The sequence below is a fragment of the Carassius carassius genome, chromosome 6 (assembly GCF_963082965.1).
Source record: "Carassius carassius chromosome 6, fCarCar2.1, whole genome shotgun sequence".
In the NCBI taxonomy this organism is placed as follows: Eukaryota; Metazoa; Chordata; class Actinopteri; order Cypriniformes; family Cyprinidae; genus Carassius; species Carassius carassius.
This window is the reverse complement of record NC_081760.1, coordinates 563,699-584,026: the sequence shown is the minus strand read 5'-3', so window position 1 is coordinate 584,026 and position 20,328 is coordinate 563,699. Positions and strand designations below refer to the sequence as shown.

Below are 20,328 nucleotides of genomic sequence, written 5' to 3'. Positions count from 1 at the left end.
AAGTCTGGGGGTTCGCATAAAATGACATCCTGCTGGAGTTTGTATTGTGTGCACACTATGCAGCTCACTTTGACTTAAGTTGATTCAAGCACATCATTCTGCACCCTAGATGTGCATAAGGGCTTTGCACACAGAAAGATTATTTTCCCTAATGATTTCTATCTTATTTTCATGCATGCATTTCGTAAGAATACAAATAGTTAACAGAATAAACCTGTTTCAATTGTATAATGTGCAAGATAACATCATAATTATTTACTGAACCCTTAATAATGAAAGCTCTAAAACAGAAAATTAATCGCAATAACTGTGACTATTTCTAGACAATTAATCATCAGCCAAATTTCATAATCATGACAGCCCTACTTAAAAGCATGAAAAACTGGTTTCTGTTTATTGAATATTTTTGCCATTTTAGTGGATTTAATATATTTTTTCTGTTTAAGGGTTTACTTTAAAATAAGGTAACCCAAACAGACAAATTAGCCCATATGTATATCTGTTGTGGCCCATAAGAGACCTAATAAGTCACTAATCAGGCAGACTCAAGTAAACAACAAATTCAAGCTACCTGGTCAATCATCTGCCAATGCTGGGCCACCATGGAAACTGAGAACTAAATTAGATGGGTCACAGTTGGATAGCCCAGATGGGTCCCAGATATCAGCTCATTTGCAATCCCTATAGGCCCCACATGGGTGTGTATGTCAATCATTGCAATTTCAAAAGTGAATCTCGCATTTATTTAAATTAGACGTTTAGAGGTGAGTGAAAACTTGAATGCAATGGCCAAACAGGTGTTCAAGAAATCAACAGATATGTCTGTGATTGGCTACCTTGCTCAATACAACAAAAACAGTAGTACTAATATTACAGTTTTAACTGAGGTTGATTATGACTGCGTAAGAAAATAGATGTGTGGTCTGAGATCATGAGAACGGTATGAATTGCACGAGTCTCACACAAAATGCATGAGAGAGAGTTGGCAGTCCTGCTGTTTACATGTAACATGAAAGATAATTAGCAAAAGGAATGTCATTTGGTCACTTCCTGTTTGTTGCTGCCACATGTTTTGAGTTTGAGCCCCGGAGACTGGAACTCAGATATCTTTACTACATGTAAACAGCAGGACTGCCAACTCTCTCTCATGCATTTGGTGTGAGACTCATGCAATTCATATTGTTCTCATGACCTCATACCACACATCTTTTTTTCTTATGGGGCAGCTGTGGCCTAATGGTTAGAGAGCCGGACTAATTACCACAAGGTTGCCGGTTCAAGTCTCGTTGCTGGCAGGGGTTGTAGGTGTGAGGGGAGTGAGGGAGTGAATGAACAGTGCTCTCTTCCACCCTCAATAACCATGGCTGAGAAGTGCCCTTGAGCAAGGCACTTAACCCCCAGTTGCTCCCCGGATAGCTGGATCTATAGCTGCCCACCGTTCACTTCTCACTGCTGTGTGTGTGCACTTGGATGGGTTAAATGCAGAGCACCAATTCTGGGTATGGCCTACCATACTTGGCAAATGTCACAACTTTCACTTTCACTTTTTAGGTTTCAGCGCCATAGAGAAACATTAGAAGATCTGAAGCTTTCATTGGTTTATATGCTACAAAAATGGTCAAATGAAGTGCCTGGGTTACTTATAACACTGATTCCAGATATCTTTAGAGGATGGGCATTTCGCAAATGAGTCAACTTACAAACTTAAACAACTAACTGTTCTCACGTCATGTGCAGTGCAGGTCAACCTCGCATTCCATGCAACCCGTAACCCGTGAAAGTGCACAGGAACGGCAATCAAACTCGTGACTTCCCACCCGTGAACTCGTGTCTCGTACTAGATAGATGTACTCCGAGTTCCGAGGTCACACAGCACACGAAACAACAATGACAGCCCCTAAGAATAATACTGCCTACGGATGCAGTTTATGCAAGTGGCACACGTTGAAAAAATGATTTTAGGTCAATGTACCGTTGCAATAAAAAAAAAATCTAGTTACAATTCCTTGCACTCAGAAAGTTTGGCGTAACTTGCCTGGAACGGTACAAAGTTGTTAGTCGTGGTATGAAATAGTGATTACGAGCTCAAAAACCTGCCTGGAACGCAGCATCAGAACTAACGTTATAGCGACTGACTGGGATGAGGAAGAGGTCGCAAGAGCCAACGTGTATGATGACCTGCAGCTGTGTAATTTAGAACCTGCCAGACGTGAGAGGGCAAATGAGGAATGGCCAAGAACTGATGTCCGTCCAAGCTAGTTAAATACTGCGGTCAAGCCAGCCACGCTTTTAAAATACACGGTCAAGCCAGCCGCACTTTTTTTTCCTCTTGCACGTGTAATCATGCACTTACGGTACGGGTACTCAGAGCAGTCAAAATGCATGAAAAGAAGCTGTCGTACACCGGTTTCGTTTTATACTTTTCGTTTTTAAAATTTTCGTTTTTAAATACTTAATTTTTGTATATAAACGTTTGCATTGTACATTAATTATTATAAATCGTTTATTAATGATTATAAATGATAATATTAATGATATTTATTCATTGTTTTCTTCATGTTTGAGTATGTGTATATGTATATATATATATGTATATGTATATGTATATATATGTATATGTATATATATATGTATATGTATATATATATATATATATATATATATATATATATGTATATATATATATATGTGTGTGTGTGTGTGTGTGTGTGTGTGTGTGCGTGTGTGTGTGTCTGTGTATACCAAAATAGAATTCATCCTAGCAATTGCACTGTCACAGTTTCCTACATACATAAGTGTTCCTTTATATGTTAGCTAATTCTTTCAAGTCATATGTATTCAGAGTGACCCTGACTTTCACTGTATTCATTTTCAAGGCATTGTACTGTATAGTTTTGAACCAAAAAAAAAATTAAACCAGAATCACCCAAAACATCAAACTCAATTGTTTGATGAATTGTTGTCAAACTCAACACTTTTTCCCATTTTCCAACATTCATGTAAAAAGCGTTCCTTTATAGGTTAGCTCATTCTTTCAAATCACATGTATTCAGAGTGAGCCTGACCATCACTGTATTTATTTTTTAAGGCATTTTACTGTATGGTTTTTGAGAAATTTAAAGCAAAATCACCCAAAACAACAAAATGCATCCTAGCAATTGCACTGTGTCCCATTTTCCAACATTCATGAAAAGGGTTCCTTTATAGGTTTGCTCATGCTTCCAAGTCATATGTATTCAGAGTGACCCTGACTATCACTGTATTCGTTTTCAAGGCATTTTACTGTATAGTTTGTGAGAAAACTAAAAGCAAAATCACCCAAAACATCTAAATCAATTGTTACACTTGCACTTTTTCCCATTTTCCAACATTCATAAAAAATGTTCCTTTATAGGTGTTGCAGCAAGGTGTGTGCTAACTTAAGAATAAAGCGCTCGAGGAGGGTCTTGAACAAAAGAGGAGTTTACTGAACATCGAAGGATAATACAGACAATATACTACACATTAACATCATAACTTCACAATATCAGGTTATCAATCACGGACCAGGAAGAACTGAACAGACAGGGTATTTAAACACACAGGAGGTAATCAGGGAACTGGAGACAGGTGGGGAATAATCAATTAACAAAACAAGAACAGGACGACCAAATAAGGAAACTGAAAGTTCCAGAACATAACAGTTCACCCCCTCCCGGAACGGTGCGTCCTCGCACCGCAAGAGGAATACCAGCGGAGGGAGGGTGGGGGTTCTGGAGGCGGGCGTGGGGCAGGCAAAGAGGGAGCAAGGAGCTGGGAACCAGGGTGGAGTGGAAGGAGGGAGGAGCCAGGGAGGAGCCCGGAGCAGGAGGATCCGGATGGTCCTCCAGAGACCAGCCAGGATGGAGATCCACGGTGGAGTCCATGGCGGGAGGAGCCATGGTGGAGAAGGGGCCGACGATATCACGGGGCCGACAGGCGGAGACTGCACCGGTGGGTGAGGAGCCCAAGATGGAGCAGCACAGCTGCAGAGCCAGGGTGAAGCCGAGGATCCGGAGGGCCTAGGTGGAGCAGAAGGCTCAGGCGACCAAGGCGGAGGCGGGGACATGGAAGAGCGCTGCAGAGCCGGAGTGACTGAGGATGGAGGTGGAACCAGAGGGAAGGAGGAGCCTGACAGAGCCGGAGGGATGGAGTGACGAGGTGAAGGCAGAGGAATGGAGTCCCGAGGCGGTGGATGGTCAACGACTGACCAAGGTGGAGCCGGAGGGACGAGGGAGCCGGGAGGAGCAGGTGGGATGCCAGGCCACGGTGGAGATGAGGGAGCTAAGAGCCAAGGCGGAGCCGCTGGGTCGAAGGACCGAGGAGGAGTCCAGGGCTCGGAGGCTGGAGGCGGAGACAGGCAATTCACACCCTAAGGCAGAGCTGGAGACTGGCAATCCAGCGGCGAAACCATCGCGCCCAGATGGCGCAGACTGAGGGTGAGCTGCGGGACTGACTGGCACCAGCAGAGATGAGGTCGAGGAACTGGCTGGTCTAGGAGGAGAAGAGAGAGGGAGGATGGGAGGAAACACAGGAGGATCAGGGCTGGACGGAACCAGAGGAAGTGGAGCAGAGGAACTGGCAGGTCTAGGAAGAGGTGGGAGAGGGAGGCTGGGAGGGAATACAGGAGACACAGGAAATTCAAGGCTGGGCGGAACAAACGGAGACACAGAAAATTCAGGGCTGGGCGGAACCAGTGGAGACACAGAAAGTTCAGGGCCGGGCGGAACCAGCGGAGACACAGAAAATTCAGGGCCGGGCGGAACCAGTGGAGACACAGAAAATTCAGGGCTGGGCGGAACCAGCGGAGACACAGAAAGTTCAGGGCCGGGCGGAACCAGCGGAGACACAGAAAATTCAGGGCTGGGCGGAAACAGTGGAGACACAGAAAACTCAGGGCCGGGCGGAACCAGCGGAGAAACAGAAAATTCAGGGCTGGGCGGAACCAGCGGAGAAACAGAAAATTCAGGGCTGGGCGGAACCAGCAGAGAAACAGAAAATTCAGGGCTGGACGGAACCAGGGGAGAAACAGAAAATTTAGGGCTGGGCGGAACCAGCGGAGAAACAGAAAACTCAGGGCTGGGCGGAACCAGCGGAGACACATAAAATCCAGGGCCGGGCGGAACCAGCGGAGAAACAGAAAATTCAGGGCTGGGCGGAACCAGCGGAGAAACAGAAAATTCAGGGCTGGACGGAACCAGCGGAGAAACAGAAAATTCAGGGCTGGGCGGAACCAGGGGAGAAACAGAAAATTCAGGGCTGGACGGAACCAGGGGAGAAACAGAAAATTTAGGGCTGGGCGGAACCAGCGGAGAAACAGAAAACTCAGGGCTGGGCGGAACCAGCGGAAATGGAGCAGAGGAACTGACTGAAGGAGGTGGGAGTGGGAGACTGAGAGGGTATACAGGGGGACCAGGGCTGGACGGAACCAGCGGAGAAACAGAAAATTCAGGGATTACCTCCATAGACCAGTCCATAAGGTCCATAAGTTGCTCCATATCATTGCCAGAAACCGAAAACACCTCACCCTCAGTCGCAGAAGTGTGGGCAGGGCTTTCCTCCACTTTTTCCCATTTTCCATCATTCATAACAAACGATCCTTTTTTGTAGGTTTACTCATTCTTTTACTGTATAGTTTTGGAAAAATCTAAAAGCAAACTCACCCGAAACATCAAACTCAATTGTTGCACTTGCACTCTTTGCCATTTTCCAACATTCATAAAAAGGGTTCCTTCATAGGTTTGCTCATGCTTTCAAGACATATGTATTCAGAGTGACCCTGGCTACCAATGTATTAATTGTCAAAGAATTTTACTGCATAGTTTTGGAAAAAACTAAAAGCAAACTCACCCAAAACAGCAAACTCAATTGTTGCACTTGCACTCTTTCCCATTTTCCAACATTCATAAAAAGGGTTCATTTATAGGTTTGCTCATTCTTTTAAGTCATATCCATTCGGAGTGACCCTGACTATCTCTGTATTAATTTTCAATGCATTTTACTGTATAGTTTTTGAAAAAACTAAAAGCAAATCACCCAAAACATCAAACTCAGTTGTTGCATTCACACTTTTTTCCCATTTTCCAACATTCATAAAAAACGTTCCTTTATAGGTTTGCTCATTATTCTAAGTCATATGCATTTGGAGTGATCCTGACTATCACTGTATTCATTTTCAAGGCATTTTACTCTATAGTTTGTGAGAAAACTAAAAGCAAAATCACCCAAAACATCTAAATCAATTGTTACACTTGCACTTTTTCCCATTTTCCAACATTCATAAAAGGGTTACTTTATAGGTTTGCTCATACTTTCAAGTCTTATGTATTCAGAGTGACCCTGAATACCACTGTTTTAATCTTCAAGGCATTTTACTGTATAGTTCTTGAGAAAACTAAAAGCAAACTCACCCAAAACATCAAACTCAATTGTTGCACTTGCACTCTTTCCCATTTTCCAACATTCATAAAAAGGGTTCCTTTATAGGTTTGCTCATTCTTTCAAGTCATATGTATTCAGAGTGACCCAGATTATCACTTAAAAAAATATCAAATATTTTTATTGTATAATGTTGGAGAAAATTAAAGGCAAATTCACAATTTCCAAGTGTCTAAGTGAATAAACACTTATACACCATGTCCTTGTTACAATGAGAGTCAGAGACGTTCGGATCCATATGCAGAACTTTATTATAAGAACTGTCGGACAGGCATTAATCAGGAATGGTGTCAGGTATGTCAGGGATACCCAGAATCAGTAACAGTCACAAGCAGAGGTCGGGGCAAGCATCATAGAATCAGAGTCGGTATAAACAATCCAAGATTAGACACGGAAGGAACAAACACGAAATCGCTCGGAAATGCAAGACAGAACTACACACGACTTCCCTAGACTGAGATTGATTGTGCTGCTTATATGTGTGTCTGTGTATTAGCTGCAGGTGTGTGTGTGCAATCAGTCCCAGGAATGAGGCAGGATAGGAAATGGAGTTCGAAAAAGGGGATGGACACAAAAATGCCTGAGTCCTGAGTGGAGTGCCCTTTATTGGAGTTTATGGACACTCCAGCTAATGATCGTGACAGTCCTATTTTCAAACACTCATAGAAATCTTTCCTTTATAGGTTTGCTTGTTCTTTCAATTGATTCCTGTTCAGTCACCCTAAGTGTTATTACTGTATTAATTCAAATAATAATAAGTAATTAAGAGCACAAAAAGAAGTCAGGAAAGTTCTATTTGATGAGATTTAAAATAAGACCTGGCTAAACTAATTTAGCTCTTGTATCCTGTTAAATGCCCTAATTTGAAACATATACCTTATCTTTCGAGATCAGATACACATAGCAAGTGTAACACTAAAACTTCACAATCCCGGGAAGAAGGAGGCGGGAACCGGCGGACATTCAAATTAAGCTTTAATAATGAAATAAACACAAAACAGCACGACAGCCCCTCACAGACGACTGCCATGCACAAACAAAAACCAAACACAAAATAAAGCCCAGGCCTGGTCCTCTCTCGTCCTTCACGGTCATCGCTCCTCTTTTGTATCCTTCCGATCTCGAGACCGGTTAGTGGAGCAGGTTTCACTCATTTCCCAATCACTACACCGGCCTCGATCTGTTCCCACGGCTTTCGGCCCTGTCCCACTCGTCACAGTAAGTATTATATAACAAACATTATTTGCTATTATTAATATTAGTTTATTATTGTTTCAGTGTGAATTGTAGAAAACAGTCGTGTTCACGTTTTGATGGGAAAAACTGTTGAGGTTTCCTTTCCTTTATTTTTATTTGTTGTTTTTATTGTACAAAAAGCTTATAAAAAATTATAGTCCTCATGCCTCTGCAGAACTCCCTGGTGTCATTCTTCCACAGCCTCTGCTGCCGCTTACTCCTATGATAATTTAATGATAACGATAATAATATAATTTATTAGACACCTTTCAATGCTCGATGACACCTTGAAATAACAGTAGGATAATGACTGATCGACTGCAATACAACCTAATGGAACAAGAGTTTTATTAAGACTGAAATACAGAAATAAGATGTTATAGGAATTATGTAACCTGTGTTATGGCATTTCACAGATACAAATGCAAATATGTAATTTTTATGCAATGAAACAAAAGCCTAATATGAGAAGATGATTTAAGGTGTATGCGTCAGTGTGCAGAAGACAGTCAATAATTGTTCACAGGTGTTGAAGCCACATTAGGCACTGTTGTGCAGTCTGATGATATATACAATAGTATGCCCAAAGTGCTATTATTCCTTAAGATGCACAAATTTGTTTTCTGAAACAAGGCAAAAAAAACAAAAAAAAAACTAAAAATACACAAATAAAATAAATGTATAATATATATAAATAGCATGTATTTATATAAAATGCATAATTTTTTTAAAAGTACATAGAATACGATATAATAAAGTTTAGTAAAGTCAAAATAAAAGTTTGATCATTTTCAATCAAGGGCACTGATACTATTTTACTTATTTTTACTTTGTGTTGTCAACCATCTTACCATGTGTAATCTTGTTGTACAGTATCTGGATTTTAATTGAGATTGATTATTCTAAAATCCGTTTTAATACAATTGAAATTGATCAGTTACAGGTAAGGAAACAAGAAATTGCAGCTAAGCAAACCTATTCAACAGACTTATGATTATGGTAAACAAACACAGCAAAACAAATAATAGCTTTTCAAGCATAATCACCATTAACAAATACATCAATCTCAGGGCAATAAAATCAAAGACATAAGAAATGTAACTAAAAATTATAATCCATGGACACAAATAAGGACTGATCAAAGAGTTAATTAAAAGTGAAAGTGAGTGAATTGAGTGAAAAAAAATGTTTTTTTTTTTTAAAAAACTAACCTGATAATTTCCTACGGTTTAAATTAAGATTTTAACTTAATTAAATGTGACACTAATAATTAAAATGTAAGAAGAGATTGAGTGTATGACGTCAGAACGGTATTTCCTAGCAATTTTGACCAATACTATTTATGAAATAAGAGTCAGATTCATGTGGTTATAAGCATGTTATATTTGCACAATAATTCCTTCAGAAACTGAAATTTTACGTTGGAAAATGGGATATGGGTGCAAAAATACACTCTATAAAAACATTTTTGAAGTGAGTTTGCGTTTTCTCGAAACTGTAAAGTAAAATGACAGGGTCACTGTAAACAGGAATCAATAAAAAATGAGCAAACCTATAAAGGAAAGAATTTTATGAGTGTTTGAAAATGAGACGTGATGTAATAATGAAAAGGTGCACATAGATACTTGGGGGGAATTTGCCACAAATTGTCTCACAAACTTTACAGTAAAAATATTTGAAAATGACCACAGTAATAGTCAGGATCACCATTAACAGTAATCAATAGAAAGAACGAGCAAAGTTACAAAGAAAATATTTTTATGGGTGTTTGAAAATGGGTAATGGTGCAACTGGTAGAATGCACTTAGTTTTTGTGATTTTGCCATAAATCTAATTCCAAACCATACAATCAAAAAAAAGAAGAAAAAGAAGAGAAAAAAAAGAAAAAACGATCTTCCCACCCCTATCAGGAATTTTCAAGTGACAGCTGAAAACTCATCTCTTTCAAAACTACTTGGCTTCATCGTAAAAACAACAACAACAACAACTCTATTTATTCCTTCTTTTTCTAGCTTGTACTTATTTGAACAATGTCTAAAACTTGGTATTACAAGCACTTACTGTGTCTGTTTGCCTCTAAGATGAATCACCTTATGTATCCCACAATTGTAAGTCACTTTGGATAAAAGCATCTGCAAAATGACTAAATGTAAATGTTAAATAATAATAATGATAATAAAGTAATAGTCAGGGTTACTGTAAACAGGAATCAATCAAAAGAACAAGCAAACCTGTAAATGAAAGATTTTTATGAGGGTTCGAAAATTGGACATGATGTAAAAGTGCTTATTCACTTAGATTCTGGGTGAATTTGCATTTAATTTTCTCCAAAATTATACAGTAAAAATATGTGAAAATTAATACATTAATAGTCAGGGTGACTGTGAACAGTAATCAACTGACAGAACAAGCAAACCTATAAAGAAAGACTTTTATGAGTGTTTGAAAATGGGACATGGTGTATAAAGGGTGAATTTGCCAGTAATTTACTACAAAACCATACAGTAAAAAGACTTGAAAAAAGAATGAGCAAAACTATAAATGAAAGATTTTTATGAGTGAAAATGGGACGTGATGTAAAAGTGCTTACGCACTCAGATGCTTGAAGAGAATTTGCATTAAATTTTCTCCAAAACTGACTTGTAAATGAAGACAGTGATAGTCTGGGTCACTCTGGATACATATGATTTGAAATTTGGGGTGAATTTGCTTTTCATTTTCTCAAAAACTATAAAGTAAAATGCCTTGACAATTAATACAGTGATAGTCAGGGTCACTCTGAATACATATGACTCAAAAGAATGAGCAAACCTATAAAGGAACCCTTTTTATGAATGTTGGAAATTGGGAAAGAGTGCAAGTGCAACAATTGAGGTTTTTTTTTGGGTGAGTTTGCTTTTTGTTTTCTCAACAACTATACAGTAAAATGCCTTGAAAATTAATACAGTGGTAGTCAGGGTCACTCCGAATACATATGACTCAAAAAATGAGCAAAACTATAAAGAAACGTTTTTTATGAATGTTGGAAAATGGGAAAGAGTGCAAGTGCAACAATTGAGTTTGATGTTTCGGGTGAGTTTGCTTTTAGTTTTTCGAAAACTATACAGTAAAATGCCTTGAAAATTAATACAGTGATAATCAGGGTCACGCCAAATACATATGACTCAAAAGAATGAGCAAACCTATAAAGAAACCCTTTTTATGAATGTTGGAAAATGGGAAAAAGTGCAAGTGCAACAATTGAGTTAGATTTTTCGGGTGAGTTTGCTTTTTATTTTCTCACGACCTAAACAGTAAAATGCCTTGAAAATGAATACAGTGATAGTCAGTGTCACTCTGAATACATATGACTTGGAAGCATGAGCAAACCTATAAAGGAAACCTTTTTAAGAATGTTGGAAAATGGAAAAAAGTGCAAGTGCAACAATTGAGTTCAATGTTTTGGGTGATTTTGCTTTTAAATTTCTCAAAAACCATAGAGTAAAATACCTTAAAAATGAATACAGTGATTGTCAGTGGCACTCTGAATACATATAACTTGATAGAATGAGCTAACCTATAAAGGAACCCTTTTTATGAATGTTGGAATTGTGAAAAAGTACAAGTACAACAACTGAGTTTGATGTTTTGGGTGATTCTGCTTTTATTTTTTTTCCCAAAACTATACGTTAAAATGCCTTGAAAATGAATACAGTGAAAGTCAGGGTCACTCTGAATACATATGATTTGAAAGGATTAGCTAACATATAAAGGAACACTTATGTATGTAGGAAACTGGGACAGTGCAATTGCTAGGATGAATTTTATTTTGTTAAACACAAACACACACACACACATATACATATACACACACACACACACACACACACTTAAACATTAAATAAGAAAACAATGAATGAAAATCATTAATCTTATCATTTATAATCATTAATAAATGATTTATAATAATTATTGTACAATACAAACGTTTATATACAAAAATTAAGTATTTAAAAACGAAAATTTTCAAATTATTTAAAATAATCAAAAGAATAAAAGGAAACCTGTGTACGACAGCTTCTTTTCATGCATTTTGACTGCTCTCAGCACCCGTACCGTAGGTGCATGATTACACGCGCAAGAGGAAAAAAAAGTGCGGCTGGCTTGACCGTGTATTTTCAAAGTGCGGCTGGCTTGACCGCAGTAATTAAACTGCATGGTCCGATGAAAATGAGTGGAGAGTTGGTGAAGTGTCCTGGTGAGTTGCTATCATTTAGCATCGCAGCAATGAGCACTGGAGCTAGTCTACGAGCAGCAGTGCACAATAACAACACACACACACACACACATATATATATATATATATATATATATATATATATATATATATATATATGTATTTATTTATTTATTTTACTGTAATTGAGTAGCACCGAGTGAAAAAAATCAACGTTTTCTTTATATCTAGTGGCAGTGATCATGACGTTAGTTCAGATAAGTACCGGTAACCTTTGTCATAGTGTCGTAGAACTGGTAAACGTTGTCTTTGTCATCCAGAAATAGAAGGCATCATGCTAGCTATATGGACGTTTCTAAGCGTTTATCTCTTCCTCCGGTGAAAATGTTGTTGCAAACGTAGCCGTGTGTGTGTCGCTGTGTTTGGCAGGTGCTTGTGTGGGCGGTGCTGTCCCATGGAAACTGCGCTGAAAAGCTTGTGCTGTAGGGAAGTGAGTGCGTTTGGGTCGCTGTTGGTCGATATCTATCTATCTGTCTGTCTATCTATCTATATATATCTATGTATTTATCTATTTATCTGAATACTCTCGTCTACTACTCGTCTCTCTCTAGTCGCTCTCAATGCTATCAAGGCGGGCTTTGGTAAATTCTCTCCCCAACGTGACGTGATGCAATGCATTATGGGGGAAAGGAGACCGCTGTAAGATAGTACCTACTTTTTTGTATTATATTCCGTTTTGTGATACCCAACAACATAAAATACAATGGATAACAGTTTAAATGTTTATTACCATCAAGCAAATTGCACAAATTCGTAAAAAAAATTACCCTGCAACACGGCCTTTAAAGGGGGCTTCTTTCACTTGTATTGTGATCTGTAAACCCTCACCTTCAAATTAATCTTGTTACCCACCATATTTAAATCTTTTATATATCCCTATGGCATATTTAAGTCCCACTTGAACGGTGGTCCTTCTGTATCCAAAATATATCAAAAACATCTTGGGACAAGGTTCTCACACTGACAGCAGTCATTGTAAGACAGTTAGCAACTGTGTTTGATTGTCCGAATAAGCAACGGTAACTACGGGGGCGGGGCTCACCAATAGGTTAATTACTTTGAATGGGCGACATCAAGCATTGCCAAACTGAATTTCTGGTCTTTGGCATCACATCACTGGCGTTGCTTGCCAAAATTGTTCAAATGCAGGCGTCAGCCAATCAGATTGCCTAAGTAAATAACCTAGTTCAGTTGTTAGCCAATCACATCCATGGATGGCGGGAAAAGCGATGTGATTTGCTAGTGTCACTTTGACAAGCTTCAGTTCAGACGCTGACGGAATAAGCGCTTTTGGTATGTTTGGCATTCCATAGAGCTTTATGAGAAATAGAAACTTAAACTTTAAATTTCGAATATTCAGTATCATGTCCAGTGGCGGAGCTAGACTTTTAAAACAGGGGTGGCAAAGGGGTGGCAATATACAAAGTGTTCAATTATACTAAAAATAAATTATTTTCCACAAAATGTATACAGATTAAATTAAAGTTGTTTATTTTCCAAAATGTACACAATTATATATGTATTAAGTATACAGCAAAAATAGAACAATTTGCTTGTTATTATTTACCATGAGTACACCGTTACTAATAATACAAATACTAAAGTAATACTAAAGTAATACATTACGACAAAATCTGAGTATATTGAGGTCTAGCCTATTTGACAACACAAGGAAAATTGCTTAAAGACGTCTAGACGTGTTATGTTAAGTGCTAATAAATTGTATGTCTACACGAAGTTTTCTTCAGTACTTCAGTACATCTCTACAGTCACATCTACTATCAGGGATGCAAACACATGTATGGTCAAAAAAGAGAGAGGTTATTGAAGCCCTCGCCCCGTGGCAAATATCCATACACTTACATAATTGTGATGAATTTAATCCTTTGTAAGTTATCATTTTGCATTTTAAGATTACAGTTAACACCTTTAAATATTACATAAATGTATTATGTATTTATATTAAACTTAGTGAGTGAGTGTATAAATGAGCAGCAAAAAAGAATTCTTGAAAAAATCTGCACAGTAACTTTATAAAATCTAAACATGTTAATAAAAACAAATTACTATTAGTATATAGTATATTTATATAGCCTACACTACACTACAATTAAATCATGCTTATTTTAAATGTATTGTGTAGGCTAGGTATAAAAAATATAGGCTTTTAATAATCTTTCAGTGCGCAAAACCATGATAATATGAAACGCTTCAAAACAGAGCGCACAAAGCGCTTATGCGCATCGCGGGTGCAGAATGATGTGCTCAATGCAAAATGGGGTCACAGTGTGCTGCGCTGCACAAGTGCGCATTTAGAAGTTCACGGCACAAAGTGAAGAAATGTTGAGCGCACAAAGCTGCGTGTCAGCTTAACCAATGAAAAGTCGCTTGTGCGTGCTGCGTAAGGATGCATTCACGTCCGCTGGGAGATTTGAGAAATGTTGAGCGCACAAAGCTGCGTGTCAGCTTAACCAATGAAAAGTGTAGCAGCAGCTGCTGCTGCACGCTTGTGCGTGCTGCGTAAGGAAGCATTCACGTCCGCTGGGAGATTTGAGAAATGTTCGTAAAAATGAACAGTGTAATGTTTTCCGCGGGGTGGCAACAGGTGTGGCAAGGACTTCGTCTGGGGTGGCAAATCCGCCACTGATCATGTCTTGTGTAACATCATCACTAGCACACGAGTCAGACTCGCTCACTCAGTCAAAACTGTACTTCTCGAGGTGAACTCGTTTAGTCTAACAGAGGGGATTCCCGCGAGAGGAAGTGCTTAGAGAAGTTTGTGACTACAGTCAAGGTGAAAACGGGTTTAGGATTTGAAAACATTCACAAACCAGTGCCGTGATTCAAACCCATTACTTAAACTTACTTTACATTAAGCTATGGAGGAATGCAATCCTACAGTCGAAGAACAGGTCAAACTGAGGAAAGATCAGAATAAAGCGGAGCGAACGCGCACGGATGTGGGTCCTTGTCTGTGTGGTTACGATTGCTGTGTTTGTTTCCATGCCTGTCAATGTCCCGGATGCGCTGATTGTCCTGGATGTGATTTCTCTGGATGCTGTGATTGTTCTGAATTGTGTGAGCCTCTGTGTTCTGGATGCTGTGATTGTTTTTCATGTTGCTGCGAGTGTCTGGGATCAATTTTGGGATTTTTTTGTTCGGCAAGTAACATTTTAGAATCCCTTTTTTTTCCAAACATTCTCTAACAAAGGGCTGTTTTCTTAATTGGACTCACGATTGAAAAACTTTAATGCATTTTTATTTCTATAAAATCATAATGTGTCTAACATGCTTTCATTTGGATTAAGTCACGAGAGATGTTACTTTTTTTTAATTTTTTTATGTTACTAATATACAGATATTACTCCTGTATCTTTCAGGGCATTTAAGATTCCTGAATAAATGGATTTCTAGGAACGCAACAGAAGTCAGAAGAGGCTACAGCTCCTGTGAAAAACATTTGATACAAAGCCATCAAACAAACACTGAGAGAACTTCATGTAATGATTATTAAACTTCAGAAGATATTGTTTTTTGTGTATTTATTAAAATGCAGATGTAAAATACACAATATAAAAAAATCCAACAAAAGCTAAACTTCGTTTGCAGTAATGTTTTTAAATATAGACTACTTGAGAGTGAAGAGAAACTAAAATGCATCTGCATAACAACAAGTCTCTCAAGATTGCTGATCGCTTGATGATGTGGTTTGAAAAATGAAATCAGTTTAGGTCTCTATTGGAGGATGTTAATCGAAACCAGATTCAGACGTTTCAGTTTGTTCACATTAGACTTTATGCTCTTCACTTCCGTTCATGAGATCCTCTGAACTCTTACCCAGAACAGATCAACTCTCACAGCTTAGATCTGCTTTCGTTTTAGTCTTATCTTTCATCTTTCAAGCACCTGTACTTTTCTTTTTTTTCAGGCCTATTCTAGCAGCCAGCATCAAACATACATCTTTATAAACGAGAACTTAAAGTTTCGGTCTAGCTAATTTAAAGTCAAAGTTTTGCTTTTGTTTCATCTAAGAATGAAAGAACTTGCATGAATTTTAGGAATGATGCAAGCAACAGTTGGGTGTTTTTTACGGTTTACTCAAACAGAAACTCCTGAAGGTTAGAAATTTGGGGGGGGGGGGTAAGTTTGCATTATTCTGCTTATCATGATCATTTGCCATTGACAAGTTAAAGCCAAGTTAGGTTAAAAAAAAAATATTTTATGTTAAAAAACATTATGACATTAAATAAAGATCATGTTCCATGAATATATTTTGTACATTTCTTACTTTAAAAATATCAAAACTTAATTTTTAAGTCTTTAGGAACTTTAAGTCAATTTTCTCAATACTTTTTTTTTTATTCTCAGATTGCAGATTTTTAAACAGTTGTATCTCGGCCAAACATCATCCTGTCCTAACAAACCATACATCAATGTTAAGATTATCTATTCAGATAGTGTTTTAGAAAAAAACCAATGACACTTAAGATTTACGTTTTGTGGTCCAGGGGTCACATATATTCAATATATATCCAAAATGCATGTCAAATTGAGACTGATGACATCAAATGACAAAAAAAAGGTTTAATCATATTGTCTAAACTAATTATATACACTCACAACCCACTGACAGCTTTTTTTTGTTAAATAATGTTTCATCCAGTTCCTGTTAATAGTTGTTTCGTCTTCTATATAAAATGTCTTTAAGCAGTCTTTAATGACTGAATGTAATTTGTTTCTTTCAAATGAATTGTACTGACAAATGAAAAGCCTCTGAAGTTCATCGGATCAGAAGTCGTAGTTAAAGGAAGCTCGGTAGTCTCTTTCCCATCTCTGGTCTCGCTCTTCTTTCCTCTTGAGTTCTTTAGCGCTGAGTGTCGCTCTTTTCTCCTGTCTCAGTCTCTTCTCTTTATGGATGTGTTGCACAGCCTGAGGATCTCTGGGCTGGAAGTGTGTGACTTTGGGCTGCGGGGTCTCTCCGTACCCCAGGCCCGCCTGATCTCTCTTCAGGATCGTGCTGACTGGGTTCTTGCGGCCCGAGTGGGCGGGGCCCAGGCCAGAGGCGGGGTTCCAGCCCAGGCGGAGCATCATTTTATAGCTGGTGCTGGAGGAGGGCAGGCAGTACTGGGGCGTGGCCGGGGGGCGGAGCTTACTGAACTGATGCAGCGTGGACCTAGAGTGTGTTTCAGTGCTGTCTGTGTAACACACCGCACACACATCACACCACTGAGAAGCAGCACTGTGGAAACACACACACACACACATCGTCATTCTCAGATCTGTTCAAATTACAATAGACATCTGGACACCGAGTGTCCACTAACCTCTCGGCAGGGTTTGTAGTAGGTGTGTTTGGTGCATCCGAGATCACAAACTGCTCCAGTTCTCTCACTACATCCTGGTGACCCGCCTGCAGGGCCAGATCCCGAGCATCTCTGCCCTGAGAGAGAACAGGATGGAGATACAAAAGAAAGGAAATGACAAATCGGGAAACACATCCTAATACAGGAACAGTGTATCGACAGGACTGTGTGCTTTCCGCTTTCCAGGAGGCGTATCAGTTGGCCTTATTATTTCTGTGTAAAGATGTTCTGTTTTTAATGCCTTAAAAAAAAATAAAAAAACCCTGGACAGAAGTGTTATTTTTCTTGTCAGTAATAATGCACACAAGCGCAGTGGTTTTGGAGCAAAGGGAGTAAGTTCAGTCCGCATAGTGGAGGTGAGTTACTTCAGTTAGACTTCATGACCAACAGCACAAGACTTGAACTCAATCACCGAGCTCTACTGACAAACCAGCAGCCCGTGTGAGAATCTGTGAGTTACACACCTGTCTGTCCACCACTCCCACCCAAGCAGCTCCGTGACGCAGGAGCAAACCAACGGCCTCCGTCTGTCCTGCTTTACTCGCACACATAACAGCCGTCCAGAAGAAATCATCACGGAAGTTAACATCGCATCCTCGCCGCAGGATCTCCTCCAGGCCCTGAGTGTCTCCATCCTGAGCACATCGCAGGAGTCTGTGTCCGTCTCGCTCCGAGCTGCTGACCGCTTCAGCACCACTGCCTTCTCTTCTTCTTCTCCGTTTGGCTCCTCGTGTCAAGAGAGAACGGTATTATAAACTAAACTCTGAAAGAATGCAAATACTAAGATAACTAAACACTATTGTCCTTTACTCAAGAGATTGTTAATGAAAGTTGAGCTGACTCTATTTAACAGTGTAAATGCGTGCAATTCAATGCAATTTATTTGTGGAACATAATTTAAACAAATACATCTGTAGCCAAATCTCAAACAGAAAAAGCATCCAGAAATTATTTCATTAAGCATCGTAACAAATCCATTTCTGCTTTCTTTTTATCTTCCATTGTACAACTTTCTTAAAAATATCTGATTTTGTGTTTCAGAACTCAGACAGGTTTGATTTCATTTGAGATGTTCTGAAGGTTTTAATGAAGTGACAAGAGCAATGCCTCGGTTTAAGATTGTATTTCATTAATCTGGAAACTTTTTTGGGCTTTGTGGCTTTTCTTAAGTCATTTTCAATATATATCAAATATAACACACATCTAATGGTCATATATAATTTGCATGATTTGTTACATTTTATTCCTGATTTTTTTTTTTATTGTTTATTTTATTTATTTTGTTGGCTGTTGTTTGTTCTAAAAATGTTTGTATATGTTTATATAATATAACATTTCATCATTAAAAATTATCATATTAATATCTGACATTTATTTGGACCTAAACAATTTCATCAAAATTTTCATTCTTTAAACACTGAGAACAGTTTGTATCATTTAATTTATTAACTTCATTTTTTTAATGAATATTATAAAGAATTCCTTAATGACTTGCAGTGGCACAGTAGCATAGATACTAACATATATATATTTTAAAATATTATGGTTACATTTTATGTTTTTTATGATTTGGTAGAATCTTAATTTAAATATATAAATGGTTTTTTTTTTGGATTGTTTGGATCATTTATTTACTTATTTTGTTTCCCTGTCTTTATCTCTACCTGCTCCTCGTCTGGCTCGTCTGGCTGCTTCTCCTTCTTTGGTCTTTTCTCCATGGCTCTCTCGAAGCAGGCTTTGGTAAAAGTCTCTGGCCTCTTGTCCAGTAATAGTCTGTCGGTCTTCTCTCGTTGTCTCTGTCCAGCGCTTCTCCTCTTCTTTGGCTCTGGTGAAGTAGACTGGGTTGTTCATCTTGAACTCAATCTCTGCTAAAGAAGAGATCTCTGAGAGATGCTAGAGCATGACCATCAAACTAAAACCAAGAGAAGGAACAAACACAAGCTTTAGAATACTGACAGATCTCATTTCCCGGGCCTGGGTGCATTAACCGCTTAAAATAGTCTTAAACATTGGTCATCTAATTTATTCTGCAAGTCAGTCACATGTGCTGATAAAGAGTTTGGGGTCAGTAATGTTTCTGAAAGAAGTCTCTTCTAATCATAAAGCCAGCATTTATTTGATCTGACATATACAGCTAAATCTGTAATATTGTGAAATATTTTTACTATTTCAAACAGCTGTTTTCTGTGTGAATCTCTGTTAGAGTGTAATTTATTTCTGTGTTGTGCAGCTGTATTTTCAGTATCATTACTCCAGTCAGAAATCAGAATAATATGATGATTTACTATGTTTTGCTGCTTCAAAAAAATTTTTTGGAAGCTGTGATACTTTTTTCAGGATTCTTTGATGAATAAAGTAAAAAAAACAGTGTATATCTATGTTATCAATTTGTATCAATTTTACACACCCTTGCTGAATAAAATCATTCAGAAAGAAAAAAATATAATTTATGACACTAAAGGCTGGAGTAAAGGTGCTTAAAATTCAGCTTTGATCACAGAAATAAATTACACTTTAACAGAGACTCACACAGAAAACAGCTGTTTGAAATAGTAAAAATATTCACAATATTACTGTTTTCTTTTCAAATAAACGCAGCCTTGATGAGCAGAGGATACTTTGCATTACAAAATTTTTTACAGCAGTTGTGTAAAAACCTAAACTGTTCTAAAAAATAATATAAAAATCTGATTAGTAAACAGCGTTAGCTTTAGCATCTCACAAACCACAAGGGATGTACAATAGATAAAAACAGCCTTATAAAATATGTGTAATTACATCAGATCAGTCTAAAAGGAACATAATATGAGACGTTTCAATTATTTTATTGTATTGAATTTAAGAGCGATACCTGCGAGAGTGGATCCAGGAAAAAAGACGCAAAGGACCAAATAAAAACAGACGTAAACGCCGTCTTCTTCTTCGGATGTCGATAGGCGCGTATGATCTACTGCTGCCACCCAGCGGCCAACAGCGCTAACAACACGAGACAACCAC

General features: G+C 38.4%; 1 protein-coding gene across 4 annotated transcripts; it reads right to left on the bottom strand.

Moving 5' to 3' along the window:
- Positions 1–16,529: 16,529 nt before the first annotated feature.
- Positions 16,530–20,287, bottom strand: gpank1 (G patch domain and ankyrin repeats 1). Of its 4 annotated transcripts, none has more exons than XM_059551798.1 (5): positions 20,183–20,287; positions 18,996–19,243; positions 17,796–18,058; positions 17,293–17,408; positions 16,530–17,207 (listed from the first exon to the last, which is right to left on the bottom strand). In XM_059551798.1, the coding sequence occupies exons 2-5, from the start codon at positions 19,180–19,182 to the stop codon at positions 16,757–16,759; spliced, it is 1,017 nt and encodes a 338-aa protein (XP_059407781.1). In that variant the 5' UTR covers positions 19,183–19,243; positions 20,183–20,287; the 3' UTR covers positions 16,530–16,756. The 4 variants fall into 4 exon arrangements, with proteins under 4 accessions (XP_059407781.1, XP_059407784.1, XP_059407782.1 ...); XM_059551801.1 differs by having other exon boundaries at positions 17,796–18,055; XM_059551799.1 differs by having other exon boundaries at positions 18,996–19,196; positions 20,183–20,281.
- Positions 20,288–20,328: the final 41 nt, after the last annotated feature.

Coding starts and splice junctions, on each gene's coding strand:
- gpank1 (XM_059551798.1), bottom strand. CDS start 19,182: ATGAACAACCCAGTCTACTTCACCAGAGCCAAAGAAGAGGAGAAGCGC. Junction 17,409..17,795: donor TGGGAGTGGTGGACAGACAG/GTGTGTAACTCA, acceptor GTTCTCTCTCAG/GGCAGAGATGCTCGGGATCT. Junction 17,208..17,292: donor ACTACAAACCCTGCCGAGAG/GTTAGTGGACAC, acceptor GTGTTTCCACAG/TGCTGCTTCTCAGTGGTGTG.